The sequence below is a fragment of the Cyprinus carpio genome, chromosome B2 (assembly GCF_018340385.1).
Source record: "Cyprinus carpio isolate SPL01 chromosome B2, ASM1834038v1, whole genome shotgun sequence".
NCBI classification, from domain to species: domain Eukaryota; kingdom Metazoa; phylum Chordata; class Actinopteri; order Cypriniformes; family Cyprinidae; genus Cyprinus; species Cyprinus carpio.
The window spans coordinates 11460805-11481759 of NC_056598.1; the positions used below are offsets into that span (position 1 = coordinate 11460805).

General features: G+C 34.5%; 1 protein-coding gene across 3 annotated transcripts; it reads right to left on the reverse strand.

The window, feature by feature from the left end:
• Positions 1–21: 21 nt before the first annotated feature.
• kdm4ab (lysine (K)-specific demethylase 4A, genome duplicate b) lies at positions 22–15172 on the reverse strand. Of its 3 annotated transcripts, none has more exons than XM_042718040.1 (22): positions 15030–15172; positions 13404–13556; positions 13134–13309; positions 12947–13061; positions 12642–12835; positions 12432–12481; positions 12229–12332; positions 11687–11824; positions 11109–11329; positions 10856–11010; positions 10354–10757; positions 9236–9344; positions 8978–9150; positions 8571–8760; positions 6995–7071; positions 6802–6857; positions 6501–6609; positions 5046–5234; positions 3205–3378; positions 3002–3121; positions 1489–1581; positions 22–1311 (listed from the first exon to the last, which is right to left on the reverse strand). In XM_042718040.1, exons 2-22 carry the CDS (start codon positions 13530–13532, stop codon positions 1171–1173), a joined length of 3117 nt encoding a protein of 1038 aa, XP_042573974.1. In that variant the 5' UTR covers positions 13533–13556; positions 15030–15172; the 3' UTR covers positions 22–1170. The 3 variants fall into 3 exon arrangements, with proteins under 3 accessions (XP_042573974.1, XP_042573975.1, XP_042573973.1); XM_042718041.1 differs by having other exon boundaries at positions 10354–10721; positions 15017–15171; XM_042718039.1 differs by having other exon boundaries at positions 15017–15171.
• Between the last annotated feature and the right edge of the window lie 5783 nt (positions 15173–20955).

The following is a 20955-nucleotide window of genomic DNA, read 5'->3' on the forward strand; positions in this document are numbered from 1 at the left end:
ACGACAAATGTTCAAGGGGGGTAGGAGACATTGCTTTTAATTTAAAAATAAAGTTTTTAGCCTTAAATTAACAATGGATCTCTAATCCAATTCAAAGGAGTGTAATGCCTACTGCACAAAACAACTGAAGACAAAGATCTGTAATGCTATACAGCTAAAGGAATCTCCACAAAACAATTTTTTTTTTTAAATAATGTAGGTTATTTAAAATGAGGCATCTCTTTGGCACGCTCTAAATGGAGCGCTTCAAGATGTTGCCTTCCCTGCCTTAAGTACTATGAAACTGAACTGAAGAGGTAAAAAAAAAGTGGATAAGTGCACCAGTTCGACCATGACTGGTCACAAATCACTCTTACCTGTGTTGGCATAGTAATGCAACTAAACGTAGAAAAAGTAGAGAAAATCTGGCTTTAACACATATAAATACATCTTTTTACAAACTAAGTTAATCCAGAACTAATATGCAATAAGGAAAATGGCATTCCTTTCACTTCAACAAAAAATGTTTTAAATAAAAAATCCAAAGCTGCTGTATCCACCTAAATGTGAGAGTATAAAGCTAGTTTTCTACAATGTCCCATGTTTACAGTAGATAATACATGAGAGCTGCTCATACTAATAAAGACTAGATTCATCCATGAGATTCAGATATTGCCAAGCACTTTAAGATCTATAAAAAAGGTCAGAGGGATGGCACATCCACACTGACTAAAGATTTGTCTGACGGGCTAAAGGTCTGTTCATGTGCAGTCAGCCAGTGGGTCTGCAGGGAGGTGATTAAAAAACAGTTGAAACTGTTTTTGATACCACCACCTGATTGAAGACAGTAGGAGTCCGAGAGCTGAACAACGCCCCCGCTGAGCCTGAGCCGGTTGTGTGCTGTCCGAACAAACAAACACTCTTACACAAGACATTCCTAGCATTTAATCTCTGGGAGTCTCATCTGTGCCGGCTGAAGACCGTTCACAGTAATGAGAATTCATACTTAGCCTGAAGGTCTAAAACTGGGATCTTGGTGTTTTTTTTAAAAAAAAAAAAAGGCTCTGTACTATTTGCAGTTGTTTGATCACGTGATGACGTTTGTCCACTTTAAACAGAGAGACATCTAGCCCAGCCTGTTTTTCTGGCGAATTGATCTGTTTGTTGAAGACACTGTCTGTGTGGAGTAAGTTACTCCATGATGGCTCTGTACATGACCGGTTCGATGTAGTCCCCTCTATAGCGGGAGTTGATCACACGCTGTCTTTTCGAGTCTTGCTTCACCTCCTTCTCTACAAACACTCCTTTGAAGCGCATATCCGATGCCACAGACTAGGGATAGAAATAAAACGTATTTAATGTCTGAAAAGCCACTTGTGGTTCAGTAGCACCGTGTCATGGCAAGTTAAGATTACTGTAGTGGTAAGACAGATAGTCTTGTAATGAGTTTCTTGATGGTGTACCGCACATTATCATTTAATGAAGCAGCGCCAGCAGGAAATCACTCACCAAGCGGGCTTTAACACGTTTGGGCAGCTCCTCGTCCAAACTGTACACGTCTTCCCTCTTTACAGTAAGCTGAGATTCATCTTCAAATTCCACCTGGAAGATAATTCAGGGCCATTTTAATATTGACATTTTAAAATGGAATTATTTGTATTAACATCTCTGCTCAGGCGAGCTGCGAATGATGACATTATGAAATGGTACATAAACTGTTTTGCAATGGTAAACAGTTTACATTTACACTGCCTTCAGGTGATGCAAGAACAATCTTATTTTTGAGTGTGACTGTACAACTAATTTGTATTCATTTTGTGTACTGTTGATGACAGCTATAATGTTTGCCAGAAAATCTCATGTAGTTGGGTAATTAAGCAACATGGTTGACACAATGTTAAAACAATTACAAGAGATATAAACAATTACAAACCTAATGTGCATCCTCTGATCTTAATTTTCCTGTATTATTACTAAAAATCCTGTCTTAGTAAGTGGAAAAAGAAAAAACTAGACCTGTTGGGTTGTTTTGCCTGACTGAAATCACTTAAAATGCGTTGCATAATAAAGTTGACTTCAACATCGTTAACTTTTGGTGGAAGAATTGTTTATTCTTATTACACAATACCATTCAAAAGTTTGTGGTCTGTAATTTTTCTTAATGTTTAGAAAGAATAATGCATTTATTTATTTAAAATAAATACATGAAAGAAAAAAACCCATTTTCTATTTGAAAATATTTTAAAAATGTAATTTATTTCTGTAATGCAAAGCTGAATGTTCAGCAGCCTTTACTCTAGTCTTCAATGTCACATGATCCTTCAGAAATCATTATATAATATGATGATTTTCTGCTCAAGAAACATTTCTCATTATTATAAGAGTTGGAAACTGATACTTTTTTGAAGTTTAAAAAAATGCATTAAAAAAATCTTATAAAACATTATAAAAATATTTACTATCACTTCAATTTAATGCCTCCTTGCTCAATAAAAGAATTCTTTTTTTTTCAAATCAAATCTAAATGTCAAATATTTAAACAGTAGTATAAGAATTATTATGAACAATAACTATAAAAAATATACAAACAAACAAATAAATATTGGTTTATATCATGTTGCCGTTTTATAAAAGCAACAATCCAGTAGAGTCTGTGGGTTACAGTGATTTAACCATAGTAAATGGGGTCTATTGCTGAAATTTAAGCTTATTGTGTGACCTTTAACAAAAGCAGCAACAGCAATGAAGGCCAATGTCACGAAAGGAAAAAAAAAAAAAAAAAAAAAAAAAGACTGTCGTGACTGTACTTAATTATTACGTGATTATGTATGGTACTGAATGTTATGATATTAAACTTTAACAGTACACAATTTAGATTAGTCATCTGTCTTCTATCCTAAATTATAATGATTCTCAGAATACACTGCAAACAGTCATCATATTGTGACGCATCTACTTTGCAGTGTCTGAATTTGAACTCTAACCCAAATAGTGCACACAAGTGTGTTTGCTGTCCTCTGACCTGGTACATTGGGATGATATGTTCAGACACAAATTTGGCTCCATAAATCAGGCCATCTGTCCAGAGCACTTGAACTATGTCTCCCTTCGATGGTGGACCGAGCTGCCTACAGTCTCTATTCTGAAAAATAAACACCAGCACAGCTTCAGTACACTGCTTTTAATCATCAAACATTGTTTTGAGCTGTGTAACCCCTTACATACCACTATATCCTCAGGGAACAAGTTGTCACTGAATGAGCCGTCATCAAAGACGACCTCATAAAAGGTGGCCTGTGTCAGCTCAAACACCTCACAATGGTAGTATCGGCCATTTCTGTGCTTGCAGATTACTTTCTGTCCCTTCTCCAACTCCCGCATAGATGCCTTGTTGCGTTGCTGAAGATAACATCAGATATTAGACATCTCAGACAAACCACATCTTTTGCATGGTTAACAATAATGCTCTTACATAACAGACTGCAGCAAGCAAAAAACGTATACTTATGACAGAACATACTGTACTAGTCATCAACCTGCACAACAAAATAATAACAACAGATGTTGGTGGAAACAGACAATAAATACATACTGGCTCAAAGAACAGAATGACAACCTGATAAACCACCCAGACAAAATTACAGTAATTTTTGGAAGTGGTTCTACTACTTGTCAAATTGTTTCATATGGTTTTGAAAAAAATTAAATAAAATTTGGAAATATATTTTCACATTAATAATTTATTAATATTTTTATGCTTTTGAGGAGTAACGGAGTCATTTTACAACTTGAACTAACCTTGTCTTGTTAAAAAAAAGGTCAAACTAGCTGATATTTTATGAGACTTCCTGACCTTGACACACAAGCAGTGTCCTAATTCAGAGGCTGCATCCTTTGAAGGCCAAATGTGTCACAGTGGGGAGTTGAAGGCTGTCCCATTTCGAAGCTTCCTTCAAATGTGGCCTTCATTTCCCTGGCCATGAAGGGTACAACAAATAGACCCTTCACGGCCCAAACTATCCCAAGACTCATTGCACACTGGTGCCAACAGAGTCAATACTTCATTACACTTACGTATTGAGTTTCAACTTACTTGAATATCCATATAAATGTTACAAAACAATCTTTAAAGCGATTTAAATGTTGACTTCCGTACTGTGATTCAATATATAGTTTAGACTCAATATATAGTTTATTATGTACATAATAAGACCAAGCTGTTTTGTTATCATACAGTTGAATATAATTTTTAAAAGAAGTCCAGCACCAACATTACTTTCACTCATCAACAGCAGCGGTCACAGACACTATCCCCTTAGACTAAATCATCCCTTTAGACAATGCTTGGTTTGAACGTTTCAGCTTTTGTGTGGCCTTTGAAATTCAAGTTTTTTTAAGAGATGCAGTCCTTGAATTGGGACAAAGCTTCAGTCTGAGGGTCTGCAGTAAATGACAGCATGTCCTTCTTTATTTTTGGCAGGCCATATTTGCACCAATATACTATAAAGTTTGATTAAACATCAGACCTTTAATATCAACAAGACAATGAGAAGCATTTTCTTATCCTATTTAAAAGTGGATTTATTTTGCTGCCTAAACTGTGCTATTACACGGTTAGTTGCATTTTATTATTTGCCTTTATCACTGTTTAGAACTACCAGTGCAGAGCAGAGGCTGAATACCAGGAAATAAAGGAGAACCTGTCCTCTTATCATGCCCTTATGTTATTTAATGTATTTAGGGCTGTGCAAAATATTGATTGTCATGCGCATCTTATTAGTAAAGCCGGTTCTGTGATTAGTAGTGTATCTCCATCACATGCTTTCAGATTGAGCAGAGATTTACTACACAGAGCCATAGGTCACTGACAAACTACGCAATATCACATTCATAATCACATTCATAATCACATCACCGATAATGAATGCGATATTGCGTAGCTTGATATTGTGCATTCAATGTATTTAACACAAACAACAGTGAATTTGCTTCTATATGCATTTTCATTGTTTAGATGTCATATCTAGACTTTACTATAATCCTACACGTCTGGGTTGTGTCTATACCTCTATTTGGATGCCACCCTTATGTCTCCAGCAGGTAAAGTAGACCACAAACGGCCAATCATCTGGGTGCATTTGAACTCCAGCTGCCTGTGCACAGCTCGGGTGAAAGGAAGTGGAACAGCGGCCATGTGAGCACTGCACGCAGCAACCCGTGCTCTTCTTCACCCATTTACGGCAAAACTGGCATTTCTAAAAAAGAAAAAAGAATGTCTTTGACCTTAGAAATAGACTTGGGCTCAGGCAAGGTGAACAATCAACAAATTCTAATGAAAGTTACTCAGAAAGTAATTTGTTAGACTATTTCTTAATGATTCATTAAAGGTTTAATGAAGAGATCACATTACCAAAATCCATTTTTATTACACTGCTTAACAGTAGTGCTATACAAACAGTGCTGGTGATTAACTAGGAGTAGAGATGCTGCCAACCTACTGTTATCTACTTTTTTTTTTTTCAGTAATATGAGAATACCTCAGCTTTTCTCAGAATAGCAAAGCTTTTACAATAACAAGGTAAGTTTTAAAATGAGTAACCTGACAAAAGGCAGCACTGCCACATTTCGCCTCATTTTATATAGTATTGCATGCACAAACATTGTTCAAAAGTTTAGGGTTAAGATTTTTTTTTTCTCAGAAAGAAGTATATTATGTTCACTAAGCATCAATGTTTGCTCAAAAATACACTAAAAAACAATATTGTGAAATATTTTTACAACTGACAAATAGCCATACATTTATTATTATTATTATTATTTTATTTCAATTATTCCTGTGATAGTAAAGCTTAATTTTCAGCAGCCAATATTCCAGGTTTAAGTATCACATGATCATTCAGAAATCATTCCAAGATGCTAATTTGTTGTTCAAGAAACATGACTTCTTATTATCAATGCTGAAAAACAGTAGCGCTGCTTCATATTTTCTGGAAACTATGATATATTTTTTTACCCAGATTCTTACCCAGCATTTACTCTAAATATATTTTTTGTAACATATATGTAAAGATATTAATGTCTATCCTTGTTAAATAAAAGTATTAATTTCTTGAAAAAAAACAAAAACAACTTTGATTGATAGTGCAAGCAAACTGAGGCAATAAACAAAAACACACTTATTAATTGTTATGAATGTTGATTAATTTTAGTGAAATAGTTTATTAAAAATAAGTCTGTGTGTCCCTTAATGTCTGTAATTTTTTAGGGGAAATATCTGGGTACATATTGCTTTACCACCATGTTTTTATAAAGTTATATTAATGAGAGAGTTTGTACTTTTATTAATGTATTTATTATGAATTTGTGAATTCCCAATTAATGTGGACACCCGAATTAAGAGACTCATTGTTTTTGCCCTGGCCAAGATTATACATTTCTATAAATTTTCTTTCCCTCTGTATGTCAAATCAGCACTGCATTTAGATTTGTTTTTCACTTTTCTGTGCAAAACATTAACCTACCAGCTTGAATCTCTGAAGCGGGATACTACTGAGATCGACAGGACTGCGCTCTGCAATGTTCACGAAGCGAGCCTCCAGCACTGCTACAGCACATAATACATGAACCCACCTGCAACAAAACCACATTTTCAACCTAAGCAGGTTTCATCAGAGCCTGAGGTAAACCCCTTAACATGAAGTGCGGTCAGCAGCTGAGAGTGGCGGCTCACAAAACTGTCATTAATCTGAGAGGAATTTGTATAATTGAAAATAGCTGGTGTTCACTGTAAGGGGCTCCACCAAGAGGCTCCTGGCTACCTACTTGTCATTGTTGGCCTTCTGCAGAGCTCCTCCTCTAAGAGAGCATAAACAGCAGTCCTGAGGGAAAGACACAAACACTTAGTGCATGATGGCCAGACATAATAGTGCCCCCTAGCAGCTACAAAAATGCATAGCAGTGGGTTTGGGAATTAAAAAACAAAAAACTGTGAACCTGCTCAAATGATCCAACTGACCTGAGTTATAGCATTAGCTTCACAGCGGGAACATCTCCACTCATCCAGATTAGTATCCTGAGACACACCGTAACAACCTGCAGACAAAACATTCACAATTCATCAAATTACCTTGTTACATTTTCAAAAACATATGGATAGCAGACAAAAATCATGAATGAACCTTTCTTTTGGAACATAAAAACTAGGTTATCATTTTATACCAATCAATAAGGAAAGAATCTCCATACAGTTTAACGTTGTTTGACATTTAAATATGACATTAGACAAATGGTTATGGAGACCATGTTTTGCTTTCAAATAAACGAAAAAAAAAGCAACAAAAAATGTGAACAACCAAGGAACATGTATTGAAAAAGTAAAGAGATTCAGTTATGATTTTACGCTAACTTTAAACAGTTTTTAAAGTAGTCTCTAATGCGAACCAAGGCTGCATTTATTTGATCAAAAATACAGTAAAAAAATAAATATTATTACCATTTAAACTAATTTGTCTATTTTAAAATGTACAGTAATTTATTAATGTGATGGCAAATTGAATTACTTCAGTCTTCAGTGTCACACAATCCTTCAGAAATCACTATAATATGCTAAACTTTAGTGATCAAGATACATTTATTTATATTATTAATGTTGAAAACGGTTCTGTTGCTTAATAACATTAAGGAACCCATATATATATATATATATATATATATATATATATATATATATATATATATATATATATATATATTAGGGCTGTCAAATGATTAATCACGATTAATCACATCCAAAATAAAAGTTTTGTTTACATAATATATGTATGTGTACAGGGTATATTTATTATGTATATATAAATACACACACATAAATTATATATTTAGAAAAATATTTACATGTATATACATTTATATATTTATATTCTTATATATTATATTATATATAAATATATTTAATATATAAACATACATATTTTTCTTAAATATATACATGCATGTGTTTGCATTTACATATTAATAATATATATACACAGTATACACACATATATTATGTAAACAAAACTTTTATTTTGGATTTGATTAATCGTGATTAATCATTTGACAGCCCTAATTATATATATATATATATATATATATATATATATATATATATATATATATATATATATATATATATATATATATATATATATATATATATATTTTTTATAGGACTTTGATAAATTTCAAAAGAAATAGAAATCTCCTGTAGTATTGTAAGTATCTTTACTGTCATTAAATGAGTCCTTGCTGACTAAAAGTATTAATCCCAAACTCTTAAAGGGTAGACAAACTACATGGAATGATGAAACGACCAAGAATATTCACTATATAAACGCACCACTCATTCATTCACTCATTCATTCAAGAATATGTATTGAGAAAGTATAATCTGTACAAAATGTAGAAATATTCAATGTAGTCTCTAGTTTAACACACTGCATGTATATAAAAAAAGAAAAAGAAAAAAAAAGCTTTTAAAGTCTGTCACCGCTGTGACGCATCATATCAAGTGCAGATATTTCAGTGATAACAGAGAGTGAAAAACTGCCTACTTGTATGAACGCGCACACTACACACAGAGCAGCTGACGAGTTGGCTAGTTCCGTCTTCCTCCACATTCGGAGTGGACAGGTGTCCTTCAGAGCTGCTGGTGAAGCACATCTCTGGAATCAGTGGCTTGCTCCTCCGTTTGTCTCCTTCTTCAGCTGCAGAACTGCTCTGGCTCAGGCTGATTATATCACTCTATATGGAAAAAATGGCAAAGTGCACAGCACTTAATAATAAAATAAAGGTATAATTACTTCTGACTATATCAAATCTACCACTACATCAGACTACAGCAGTAATCATTGAGCCACTGGCAGTATCAAACAGCCAAAGAGACCAAGCTGCTGTGTTTGCCAACTCAAAAGAACTCTGAGCAATAAGAGATTTTTGTGATGGTAATAGCATGTGTTACCTCTGTGTACGTGTGAAAGAGAGCACACACTGCACAGTACGGAGGTTGCTGCCCCATGCGGAAGTTAAAATCCTTCTCAACTCTGAAGTTGCGTGGCTTGCTTTGCCACATGGGAGCAAGGAGTCTGGCCCAGGGATCGGTCTCCTCTGGCTCAGCTGCTGGCTCTTGAATCTCTGTGGAGAGAAGGAGTTAATTAGAAAGAGCACAAACAGTGATGCGACAATCAATGAACAATGTGAAGCAGATACTATTACTAACCATCATCACTGGAGCTCTCTCGGAGCAGAGGATGCAAGCGCGGCAATTTACTGAGTGGCTGCAGTTTCCTCTTCATGCTCTTATTCTCTTTCTCTCCCTCGATTTCAAGCTGAAAAAAAGCAAGAGATAATTAAATTTCATTGATATTCAAGCCGTTGAGGTGATTTTTTTAAAATATACATTTAACACACACTACGGTTCAAAAGTTTGGAGTTGCTATGCTTTTTAAAATGATTTTGAAGTCTTGTATGCTCACCAAGGCTGTATTTTTTTTAAATAAAAAATAAAAGACAGTAATATTTTGAAATATTATTGCAAAATAACTGTTTTGAATACACTCAAAAAGTACTTTATTCCTGTGATGGCAAAGCCATTACTCCAAATCTTCAGTGTCACAAGATCACTTTAAATCATTCTAATGTCACATGATCTCTCAGTAATTATTCTAAATTATTCAAATCTTTGATAAAAAGAGAGTTCAAAACAACAGCATTTATCATTTATTTGAACATTAACATTATACATGTGTTTACTGTCACTTTAGATCAAATGAATATGTCCTTGCTGAATAAAAGTACTACATTTAAAAAAAAAAAAAAAAAAAAAAAACAATAGTGCACTGTACTAGTAGTGCATGATATTGTGGTATCATCAGTTATCGGAGATTTATCAGAAGTAGTCAATACTGGATAATGTGCAGCTCATTTCCTCTGTTTTTACATTCAAGTTACCTTTGAAGTAATTTCATTCAAAAGCAATCATTAAAATATTAATAATTTAATGATGCCATTAAATGCCTTTAGCAAATAATTTTTCATGCTGTTCATTATAATGTTGTGATTGCTAAATTGACTTAAATTATTTAAAATGGTTGATTTTCGTGTAGCGTTTTATTTATAATCAATTCAAACTAATATTATATAGTTCCAATCTATAGGCCTATTATCAGCAATTACATGAAAATAATCGCTGGCTTAATAAATTATTTTATAATCAAACTGCTGTTTTAATTGCATAATATTTAGTTACTTGATTTTTTTATATATGCTACAGTACTATAAATTCATTTTAATTGCCCCTATCAAATATCAACACACTATGTCAATATATGTACTAACCTTTGTGTTTGGTTGTGGCGTATTTGGCCTCACATCTGGTTTGATGTCTGGCTCACTGAGGTCTTCTCTGGGATTCTCTATGCTGGGTTGTTGAGGTTTATGGAGCACTGGTCTGGCTGCATAGCTGTGGACCTGCAAGGCATCTGAAGGGCTCAGGGTCCGATGAAAGAGAAGGCTTGCCACCCCTGGTTTGGTGGAAATCCGTGGCACAGCTGACAGGCAGTGAGGGACAGCAGGGACAGATGCTATAGAGAGGTGACGCTTTGGGAAGGACTGTGTACAGGCTGAAGAAGGGTTTTCGGCACTTAAACCTGCGTCCCTGGATGCAGTGCTTCTGGAGCCAGGAAGCATCTTTAAACTGGTTGAACCTGTCAGAGGCAGCAAGTCATCTTCATCTTTCAATTCTGAAATAGATTTGGTTTTCATCAAATTTCATATAAATATTCACGATTTTTTTTTTATTTTTTATATATATAATTTAGGCCATTACAAGATAACATACCTGGATACTCTCTGCATTGTTCTGTGTATGTATTCAAGCGGCTCTTCTTGCCATATTCAGCCTCCTCATCATTTGTTTCACTCTTTGGAAGGACTTCCTCTGGTAAATCCAGACACACTCTGTGTCTTTTGGTTCCTATCCTTTGTTTAGCCAAGCTAATTCAATTGGAAAAAGCAGCATTTAAAACTGATATAACATGATTTCTTTTCACATATCAGTATGTGCAAATGAGAGTTTACTGAGTATTTATCACCTCTTTTTTTGTCCTTCACTACTTCGGTTCTCGAAGCAGAGTTCCTGAGCACCACTTTTCCCTTCCTCTCCACCTAAAAACTCAGCTGCTTCGGGCGTAGGCCTGGAGTGGTCAATGGGAGCATTGTCCTTCCCCGCCAACCAAAGCTCGTACCGTTCAGGCTGAAATTTCCTTACAAACACTTCCATAGAGATCTTCACCATGTCTTTTCTACAAGAACACTGAGGGAAAAAATACCAAGATTGATGCACTGTGTAATGTACAGGCATTTCACTACACAATAAATGCCACGGACAAAGATGATTACAAATGTTTCTATATACTAGTTATATTTAAAAAAATTGTTTTTAAGAAATTAATACTGTAATTCAGCAAGGACACATCATACTGATCAAAGCTGACAGTAAAGTCATGATTAAAAGTCATAATGTTTGAACCCCACAAAAACGGTAATATTGTGAAATACTACAATTTAGAAAATATTTTCTATTTAAATGTATTTTCAAACTTTATTTACTCCAGTGATTTACCTGACCCTACACTTTTGAATGGTTATTTATTAATTTGTTTATTTTTACCAGTATGGCTTGCTTTCCATAGTCAATCCATCGTCTTGTGGCAAAGTTGGTAGATTCAGCACAGTTGAAACCATGGTTAAATCCCGCGTGATAGCCATATGGAAATGTTATCATGAACTCTCCAGCTTCCTGAGTGATCTGCAAATCATGAACAGACGACGATATCACAAAACCTTCTCAAATTAAGTTACAAACAAATGTACACTGAGGAAACAGGAAGCCTAAGGCCAGCTTTATACTGGATGCATAAGCAGAGTGGAAGCAGTGCAGGCCTGTTGACTTATGTACTGCAAATACAGATAAGTATTGTACATTGTGCCACATTTTTTAGGTGTTCTCCTCTGACAACTGAATGTCACATGCTCTGTTGATGCAACTGTGTTCCCCTCCTGTTCCACACATACTGTGCACATTATCTGCTGTGTTTCCACTGTGTCTGATTACACTCTGCTTACAGATCTAGTGTGAAATGGGTTTAATACGGTCTACTTATGATAAAAATCAAGTCATCAGTGGGACAAAATGCACTCACAACAACATACCTTTTCAAAAGGAATGCCATACTTCTTTAGAATTGAGGGTGAAATAAGAGTCATCTTGTGCCTAAGAAATGCTTCACAGTTTTGTGAACTTCCAGGGAAAAAGCCTAGGAAGACAATAGGAAGCAATATATATATATATGAGCAAATGTAAATCGAGCAATATAATTTCTTGTACAGAACTGAGGACACAAAAGGCTGTTTACCTTTGGCTAACCGCTCTAGTCTTTTTCCATGTTCAGGAGGCACGCAGTACCTGTGAGATTATTCCAGATATATTTAGCACTTGGCATAAGTACAAACAATTACAGCAACCGGTTTCATGCCCAGGGGTTCACATTTCATCTACAAATTATTTTTGTCTAGCAAAATCATGTTAACCTGAATTCTAGTGAAAGTTTGACAAGCAAACTCACCAAGACTTTGGTTCCCCAAAATGTAAGTAATTAATGCTATAGAGATCCATGTCCTCAGTGTGCCAAGCAAAAGTGGTTTTCCACATTCCAAAGTAGAGGTAGGGTGTGTTCACTCCCTCTATAGTGATCCCACTGTCATGCTCCACGGTGTCAAGGATGGTATTCAAGTGCCCTACATTCCATTCTTTGACATCCTGCATAAGACATGAAAAAGAAAACAATGACTCCATTCACACCCCAGAGTACTCAAACCAAAAGTGAAACCATATAGAACTCGTTCAGATTGCTTATGAGTGTTTACTCACTGGGTCATAAAGGGTCCCATTCACATCAGCTCCATATATAGGAGGGTTAAAGGTTAAATTTTTCCAGTATTTCCTTTCAAGCTCTTCAAAATCATCATACCGAGGGCTGCAAAACCTTACAGGGATGGCAGATGAGGTTATAATTGATTTCCAGTGGAAAATTAGTAACAAGGTTAACAAGACCTACTTGTCACTGTTGGCTGTTTTACGGAACTCTTTCACAGTCATGGCTTTTTTCTGGATGTTGTACTGGGTGAACAGCCCTGACTGCCCAGTCACAACCTGCTGAATCGGTGCAGGTATTAGCAAGTCATCAATGTCATCGTATGAACGTCGAGGCTTCCAGTTTTTGGGTGGGACGATCTGCAGTCAAGCCAAATCAACATAATTATATGCACTTTTTTTTTTTTTTTACTAAGTAGTTTAGGCTACAGTGTAAAAAAGCGTTTCCTCTCACCTTGGCCAGGCCTGCCTTGTGTGCACCTTGGGACTCTATATACGCAATGTAGCGGCTGAAGTTCTTGAACTCTTCAATTGTGGGGTAAAAGGTCATTATACCCCTAGAAACCGGGGTGTCTGACGCCATTTTGGCCAGCCAAGTCCTCAGCACCTGTATGACAAATTGATTGGACTATAATATCTCAATGTGCATCTAATATAAAACATACTATATTAGCAAATAATCAAATCGCATAAATATAAAAAAAGCATGTTTCAAATATTATTGGACATAAAAATGTATCAAGTTTCATGCACTAAATAACACAGGTTATCAATATTTTAGAAGCCTCAGGGGATCTCCTAGAGCAAGGAACAAGTATCCTAAAATTTAAAAAGCAACTACAGTTTCTTGCATATAAAAACTAATTTATACTATGAAGTAAATATTAAATACGCCTAAAGTATTTAGTATTTAGAATATTTTTTTTCTATTTTTTTTATTGTACTGCTTGTATATTTATTTACAAATTTATTTATAATCTTTCACATCTTTATTCTAAATATTTTAGATTAAATCTAACTTTTCCAAGGACCCCCTAAAAACTTGAGAGGGGACAGGATCTCAGTTTGAAACCCCTTGCTATATAATATGTGGGATGACTTAAGAACAATATTGTATAAACATCCAGACGACAAGTCACTGTGACTTAATTTAAACCACAGACATCACATTATTTACATGCTGGGTTGCTAGGTTTCATAAACTTCCCGTTTTAGATTTATTTCACAGAACTGTGTGGAAAAACATCAAACCACATGTGAACAGACTAATTCGCTTGTTAAGTGGTGACGGAATGCACCAACGACTGCCGTTTCCGGGTCCAAGCCTCAACAGCCGTTTATGAGCACTGTTCATTCATATTAAACATTTAAGCTAAACGTTTTCAAACTTACGGTGTACACTACAGTCTCCGTGCTCTCAGCGTCCCCACTTTTATATTTATATTTATATTTATATTGTCTGGCTATCTGGGATTTCGGTATGGAGTTGAAGGGTAGGATAATTGTATTTTTTTTTGGTAGTATTATATCACATCGAGAGTGTATATTAGCACCGTTTTTCGTGGCATCTGATAGAGCGTTTGGTCCCGGAAGCGGTGACGCCTGACGTCAGATTAACAAGCGGATATGAAAGTGAGACAAAACCTCATATTCGTCCAGTGCAGCCTGTACACAATGCACACCACGCCCATTCGCACGCCCCGCCTCGTATTCAGAAGCTTTGATGCTGATTGGCTACAGCCTGCGTCTCTTTAAAAGTCGTGTGGCTAGGCTAACGAGCTAGGCCAAACGTAAACATTATCATGTACAAAAACATCAGATAAGTTAAAAGATTCAAACAATACAAAGTGCACGATATGGTATAAAAAATTTAATAAGTACAAATGATAAATATAATATGAAACGTGCGCAAGTGAGGAAACTAGCTGTTGGTTGCAGTAGTGAAAGTGCAACCGTTAGCTCTTCATAGCTAGCAACTTTACCACTGTTATCAATTATTTTAAGCCGTAAATTATAGAAATTGCGTAAATGTAGAAAATTAAAAGGAGGTAATGTATAAATACTTACTGACTCAACTTACTGTCGAACAAAACCCAATAAATGCCCTCAACCTTAGTAGAGATGTTTAGCTAACAGCAGATGCTAATCCTGACAAACCTCCATCAGCACTCACGCACCACGCATGCGCGCACGGGATTTGTTTACTATTATTGGTCCACCCACGCCATAGCCACCATAACCAATCAAATCACTGTCACGTTTACAGTTGCCTGCCTGCTGTCTGCCATACACAGTTTATTATCTGATGTTGTTCAGTTAATAACAGGAATACGATAATTGTAAACTTTAATTTTGTCTCAGTTTAAATGTTGCATTTTAAGACAAATGAGTTGGACCCATTAACATGGGGAATTATAAATAAATAATGAATATAAAGTGACGTCTAAGTAAGCAAATGTGTATCCATGCATGGACGCGTGTATAAATTTACTTTACTTTGGTAATCTTTTTTTTTTCTACAATACCAATAAATAATACGACAAAATGATTGACTAAATAAATAAATACATTTAAAAAAAAAAGCAGGCAAATGCAGTTAAATATTTTATAACTTGGCATTGATAGTTCATTAGTTTGATAATTTGATAGAGTTTTTTTTGGTAAACTATCCCTTTAAATGGTCTACAGCAGGTTTCCTGAAATCTGGCCAGAGAGCAATTGCCTTGAAGAGGTACACTGTAGAGGTTTACTGTAGCTCCAACCCTGATTTCATGAGCACTCCATAATTTCATCCATTTATACATACATCCAACCAACAATCCAACCATTCTTTAAACTGCTTTAAACCGATTTGACCCTGTAGGGTCAAGGGGATATTGATGCTGATCTTATTTGGTGCATTACAGAAATGTATTACATGTATTGACATATTTAGATTTGTTTTAGATTTATTTTATGCTTCTCTGGCAACTCCAAAATAAATCTTAAATTGTTTTTAAAAAATGAATGACTGAATAAATCTGAATACATTTAGTTATTATTTTTTTTTTTTAAACATGATTGTAGGTAAACATGATGATTGTAGGCTAATGGTTTTTAGTAAGAAGGTGTTACCTTTACTATCAGAGATGTGCATAGGTTGTTGTAAGTATTTTTGGGAACAGCTACTTTATTTAGCATTTTTATTGTTAAATTATTTGACTTTAACTTTATTTAAATCATTTCATCTTGAGTTCCCCTGGTTTAGAACCACAGGTCTTGAGTCAGAGAGCAGGATGTGTGAATCACTGCAGCCATCTACTGGTCATTTCAATCAATTAGGTCTATACTCTTGTTTTATAACTTGCTGTACTTTAGATTATGTATGTTTGTTGTTTTATAACTTATTTCATCACCCCTATGTTTTAGTTACTATTATTATAACTTTTTTTTTTCATTATCATTCTATGTTAGTTATTGTAGTGTTGTTATTTTGTTATTCTATCGCCCCTAAACTTTATATTTAACGAATAGTGTTATTTTATTAATTATTTCATAACTTAAAATCTAATTTTATAAGCTATCCTATCATACCTCTACTTTAGTTAGTGTTATTTTTTATAACGGTAAAGTCTCTACGGTAAAGTGGAGTAAAGCCATTTTGGCTGTAAAACTAATGGTCCTGCATCCGCACACACACAGAGCTGGTGTAATGAAGGATCAACAGAGCGAGGATCCATCCATAATATGCAGCTTTATTAAAAGGTTTCAAAGTAATACAGGCAGGGTAATCAGGGACTAGGCAGAGTCAAAAGACAAGCAGCAAACAATACAAACGAAAGTCAAAACAGCAAAGCAAGTAAGTCGAAGCAGGCAGCAAAAAACCCAGAATTGAGAGAAACAGTCCAGGGTCAAACACGGGATTCCAACAGAGAAATACAGGGGACCCCTCAGAAATGTCAGCCGAGGCAAAACAAGACTTTGTGATATGAATGCGTGATAATGTGGCTTAAATATTGCAGGTGATGAGCGTCAGGTGTGCTCGTAATCAGTGCCAGGTACAGGGTGATGGTGGGAAATGAGTCCAGAAGTGAAAGTTGGTTTTCGGGTGATGGTGCCCTCTGGTGCTCATCGGGGGGAACCACAGAAGCCTGATTCTTGACAGCTACGTACTGTACATTACAAATTGTAATCCGTTACTGTATTCAGATTACATTACAAATAGTATAGTAATGTAATCCATTACATTAGACATAGGTAAAATAATCAGACTACTTTTAGATTACTTTTATCTTGTTTTTCACATTGATTTAAATGAGATAATCTATATTGCTATAAAATACAAAGAGTAAGAAAATATGTTCCATTTGTTGTTATCAACAACATGAAGTGCATTAATCATTATATTACGTCAAGGTTTCCCAAACTGGGTTTGTGAAGGAACTGCAAGGGGTTTATAGTTTAATGAAGAGCTAATAAATAAATAATAAAAATGCTCAATTAAAACCATTTTAAAATGAATCAAAATAAAACATTTACTGAAAAAAATATAATATTTTGTTTACCTTCATGTCATGTGACCATAACCAAAGTCAGATAACCATGAACATGCAAATGTTTCTTCATTATGAGAAAAAAATTTCAGTGGTCTAATGCTGTGAAGCCACCTGACTAACCAAGTAAAAAAGTCATATAATTAAAATAAATGTATTTCATACTAAGCATAGTACAAATCTATTAACATATTTACTCACATATTGCTCGAGACTTACAGATATAAAAATTTAACTTTATTTGGAGTACTACTTGTGCACAATGCACATTTCTTAATATTAAGCTTAAAATCTGTTTAAATGTCTCTATCAATGAGGATTGTATGATCTTTGCAAAATATTCATCTTTAAATACAACATATTTAAAGTATACTTATTGCAATAGTTCCACTTTAGCATATATCTTTAGTTGGACTTCAGCACTAGTTTAAATTGATGCACAATTAAAGTGCATTAAGTATAAAATTAGTTGTTCCAATTTACCAGAGTTCAAGTATACCAGTTTAGTATGTACAATTGCAGGGTATTTTTATTAAGCACATATGTAAACAAATTTGTAGTATGCTTAGCATGAAAAAAAAAGTATTTCAAATACATTTTAGTATATTTATTTTTCACTAGGGTAGTTTCTGTGAATGTCCACAAAACTAGAAGACTTTGAGTCTATATAAGCTGTAGGCTATTTTAGAAAGGAAAATTTAAGATGAGTGTGTTTAATTGGTGGGATTTATTTAATTGTGAATTGATTGTTTTTATTGTGTAGGTTATATTTAAAAGGAAACATGCACAGACACACACACACACACACACACACACACACACACACACACACACACACACACACACACACACACACACACACACACACACACACACACACACACACACACACACACACACACAGCAGTTCTTTGTGGTACTCAGATCTGATTTGCTGAGAGTCTTTTTTAGGAGTGCAATATTCTGGTGATAATGGAACACGGAACTCCAACCATTTCATTCCGCTTAAGCTTGCAGCACTTCTCACAGAGAGTATCATGGCAGAAACCCAAATAAATAATAAATAATAAATAATACTGTTTTTGTGTCATGAAATGTAGTTTGAAAAGTTTTTTTAGGCAATAACGTAACTGTTTAGACCTCAATTATGTGGTTATGAACAGCATTGTCATCGGAAATCACCCTTAACTGTTAAAAGGATAGTAAGACAAAGATATATCACTTTACTTAGCGCAGAGATGTTCACAAGTCTTTAACTTGGAGTCCTCGTCAAGTCTGAAGTCTTTATCGCTGGAGTCTGAGTCAAGTCTCGAGTCTTTGGTCAAGAGTCAAAGTCGACTTTAATGGCTTGCTAAAAAAATCTCATTCAGAATCCTCATGTATTGAAATCTTCCTTTTTACTAAGATGTTTTATAGGCTAGAGACAAAACATATATTCTATTATCTGCTTTGTAAAAAAAAAAAAAAAAGGTGTTAAGATGTAAGTACATCCAGTCTGTTATTTATAATGGCTATGTTTTAATCCATTACCATGTTCAAAACAGTTTTTCTGTAATGAAATTCTATAATAAGAGTCCGATCTACCATTAAACACAAGAAAATATGTGACAGATATTACAAAACCATACAAATAAAGTATTTCTTTATCATATAAGTCAGGGGTATTCAATTAAAGTTCCAAGACTATTTCTTCCAAGCAGAGGTTAAAAAAAAAAAAATACTTTTTACATGTATTGCAGTTTTACATTTAGATACATGCTAGGCCATGTGACAGAAAAAATAAATAAATAAATAAATACTGTTTCTGTTCAGGGTTCTCCTCCTGAAATCTATACTATTTTAATATTTTAGCCTACTTAAAAGCATTAGGCTATCTAAAAACAATGTAACTACAATAATCAAAACATTCTCATCTTGAGCAGAAAAGAAAGATAGCCTAACTAGCCATTTCAAAGTTTCAAAGACCATCTAACAACAATTTTACCAATTATAATTATGCTACATGACTCTTTTGAAATGTTCTTAGCCTAGAGATTAATAATGCTAAATGTAGATCAGAAACGTCTAGTTGTCACATCTGGTTTGAACAGTCAGAGTCACAGGTTATAGATATATAAATAGATAGTATGAAAAATAACTATATTTGCAGCATTGTTGTTTTCTGCTGGGTTTTGTTGTTTCTGTTGTTGTTAAAATAACCGCATCATCCGCAGCTCTAAAATTGGCGCGCGTCCAGAGAGAGAAAGAGAGGATGTAGCGCTGAAAGATATGCTCACTGCTACGAGTGTGATATTGCTCATGCAGTCATTAGACAGATAGACGTTAGGCCTTTTGGTAGCCTACAGTAAAGTAAAAATAGAGCTGATGAGAAGCAAGCTGTACTACTGATCAGAGTTTCTGACAAAACAGAAGTGTCATATTTTGAAAAAGCTATACAGACAGCTAAAGCCTTTGGAAGAGGGTGAGTCAGATACACTAAGATAGGCCCCAATACAAGCAGTTTGCTAGTTTTGTGCAAGTGTTGAGAAGTAATTGACTCCACTTGTATATCCTTCAAGCCACCCCTTATGAAAAAGAAGTTTATTCAAGTGTGCTATTAGTAAACCTCTTTTAAACTAAAAATAGGAAAGTTTGCTTTTAGTTGACTTTTTATGTACTTCTCAGAAATGGGCTTTATGTACTCCTCAGAAATATGCTTAAAATTACATTTAAGTATACTTGACTTATACTTACAAAAAGTCTAAATGTATTTCAGCTATACTTGTGCTCCTAGAATCCGTGTTTTCATTGTTATATGGTAGAGGGCGCTAGTACACATCTTCTGTACAGAATTTCCAAAAAAACACAAGTGAAGAAGAAAAAGAAACAACAGATACTAACACATGTAACGTGATCATTTCATCTGACATGAAACAGCATCAAAACTGTAACGTTATGGAATAAAATGTCAACTGATTAAGAGGTAATAATTACAGTCAAGCTTTGGGGTGTTGATCGACTCCATCTACTTTTTGATTATCATGTCTTTTTAACTTTTAGTTCGAAATGTTATTTTTTTTTTTTTTTATGAAACTTACCCACATTACAGTGTTTAAAAAAAGAATGATTGAAGCTAGAATAAAATGTTTTTGTTTACAAGCAGATACCCTGTTCTTTCTTTGGATGTTTTGTATGTTCAGATATTCATATAACAAAATATATACAAATTAAAACCTAAATAAGAACATAGTAGTATACTTAAAGTATGGTGTAAAGTTCACTTGAAGAAAACTAATGAGTATACTTGCAGTATAAAACTACTAAACTAGTAGTTTACTGAGACTATACTTAAAATTATACAAAGTATTTAATTAGTTAACTATCAGTTTACCTATAAGTTCACTTTTAGTATAATTGCAGTACAAACTACAAACATAGAGGTAAACTAGTTGTGTACTCAAAGTTTGCTACTCTTATACTTAAAGTATACTTAAA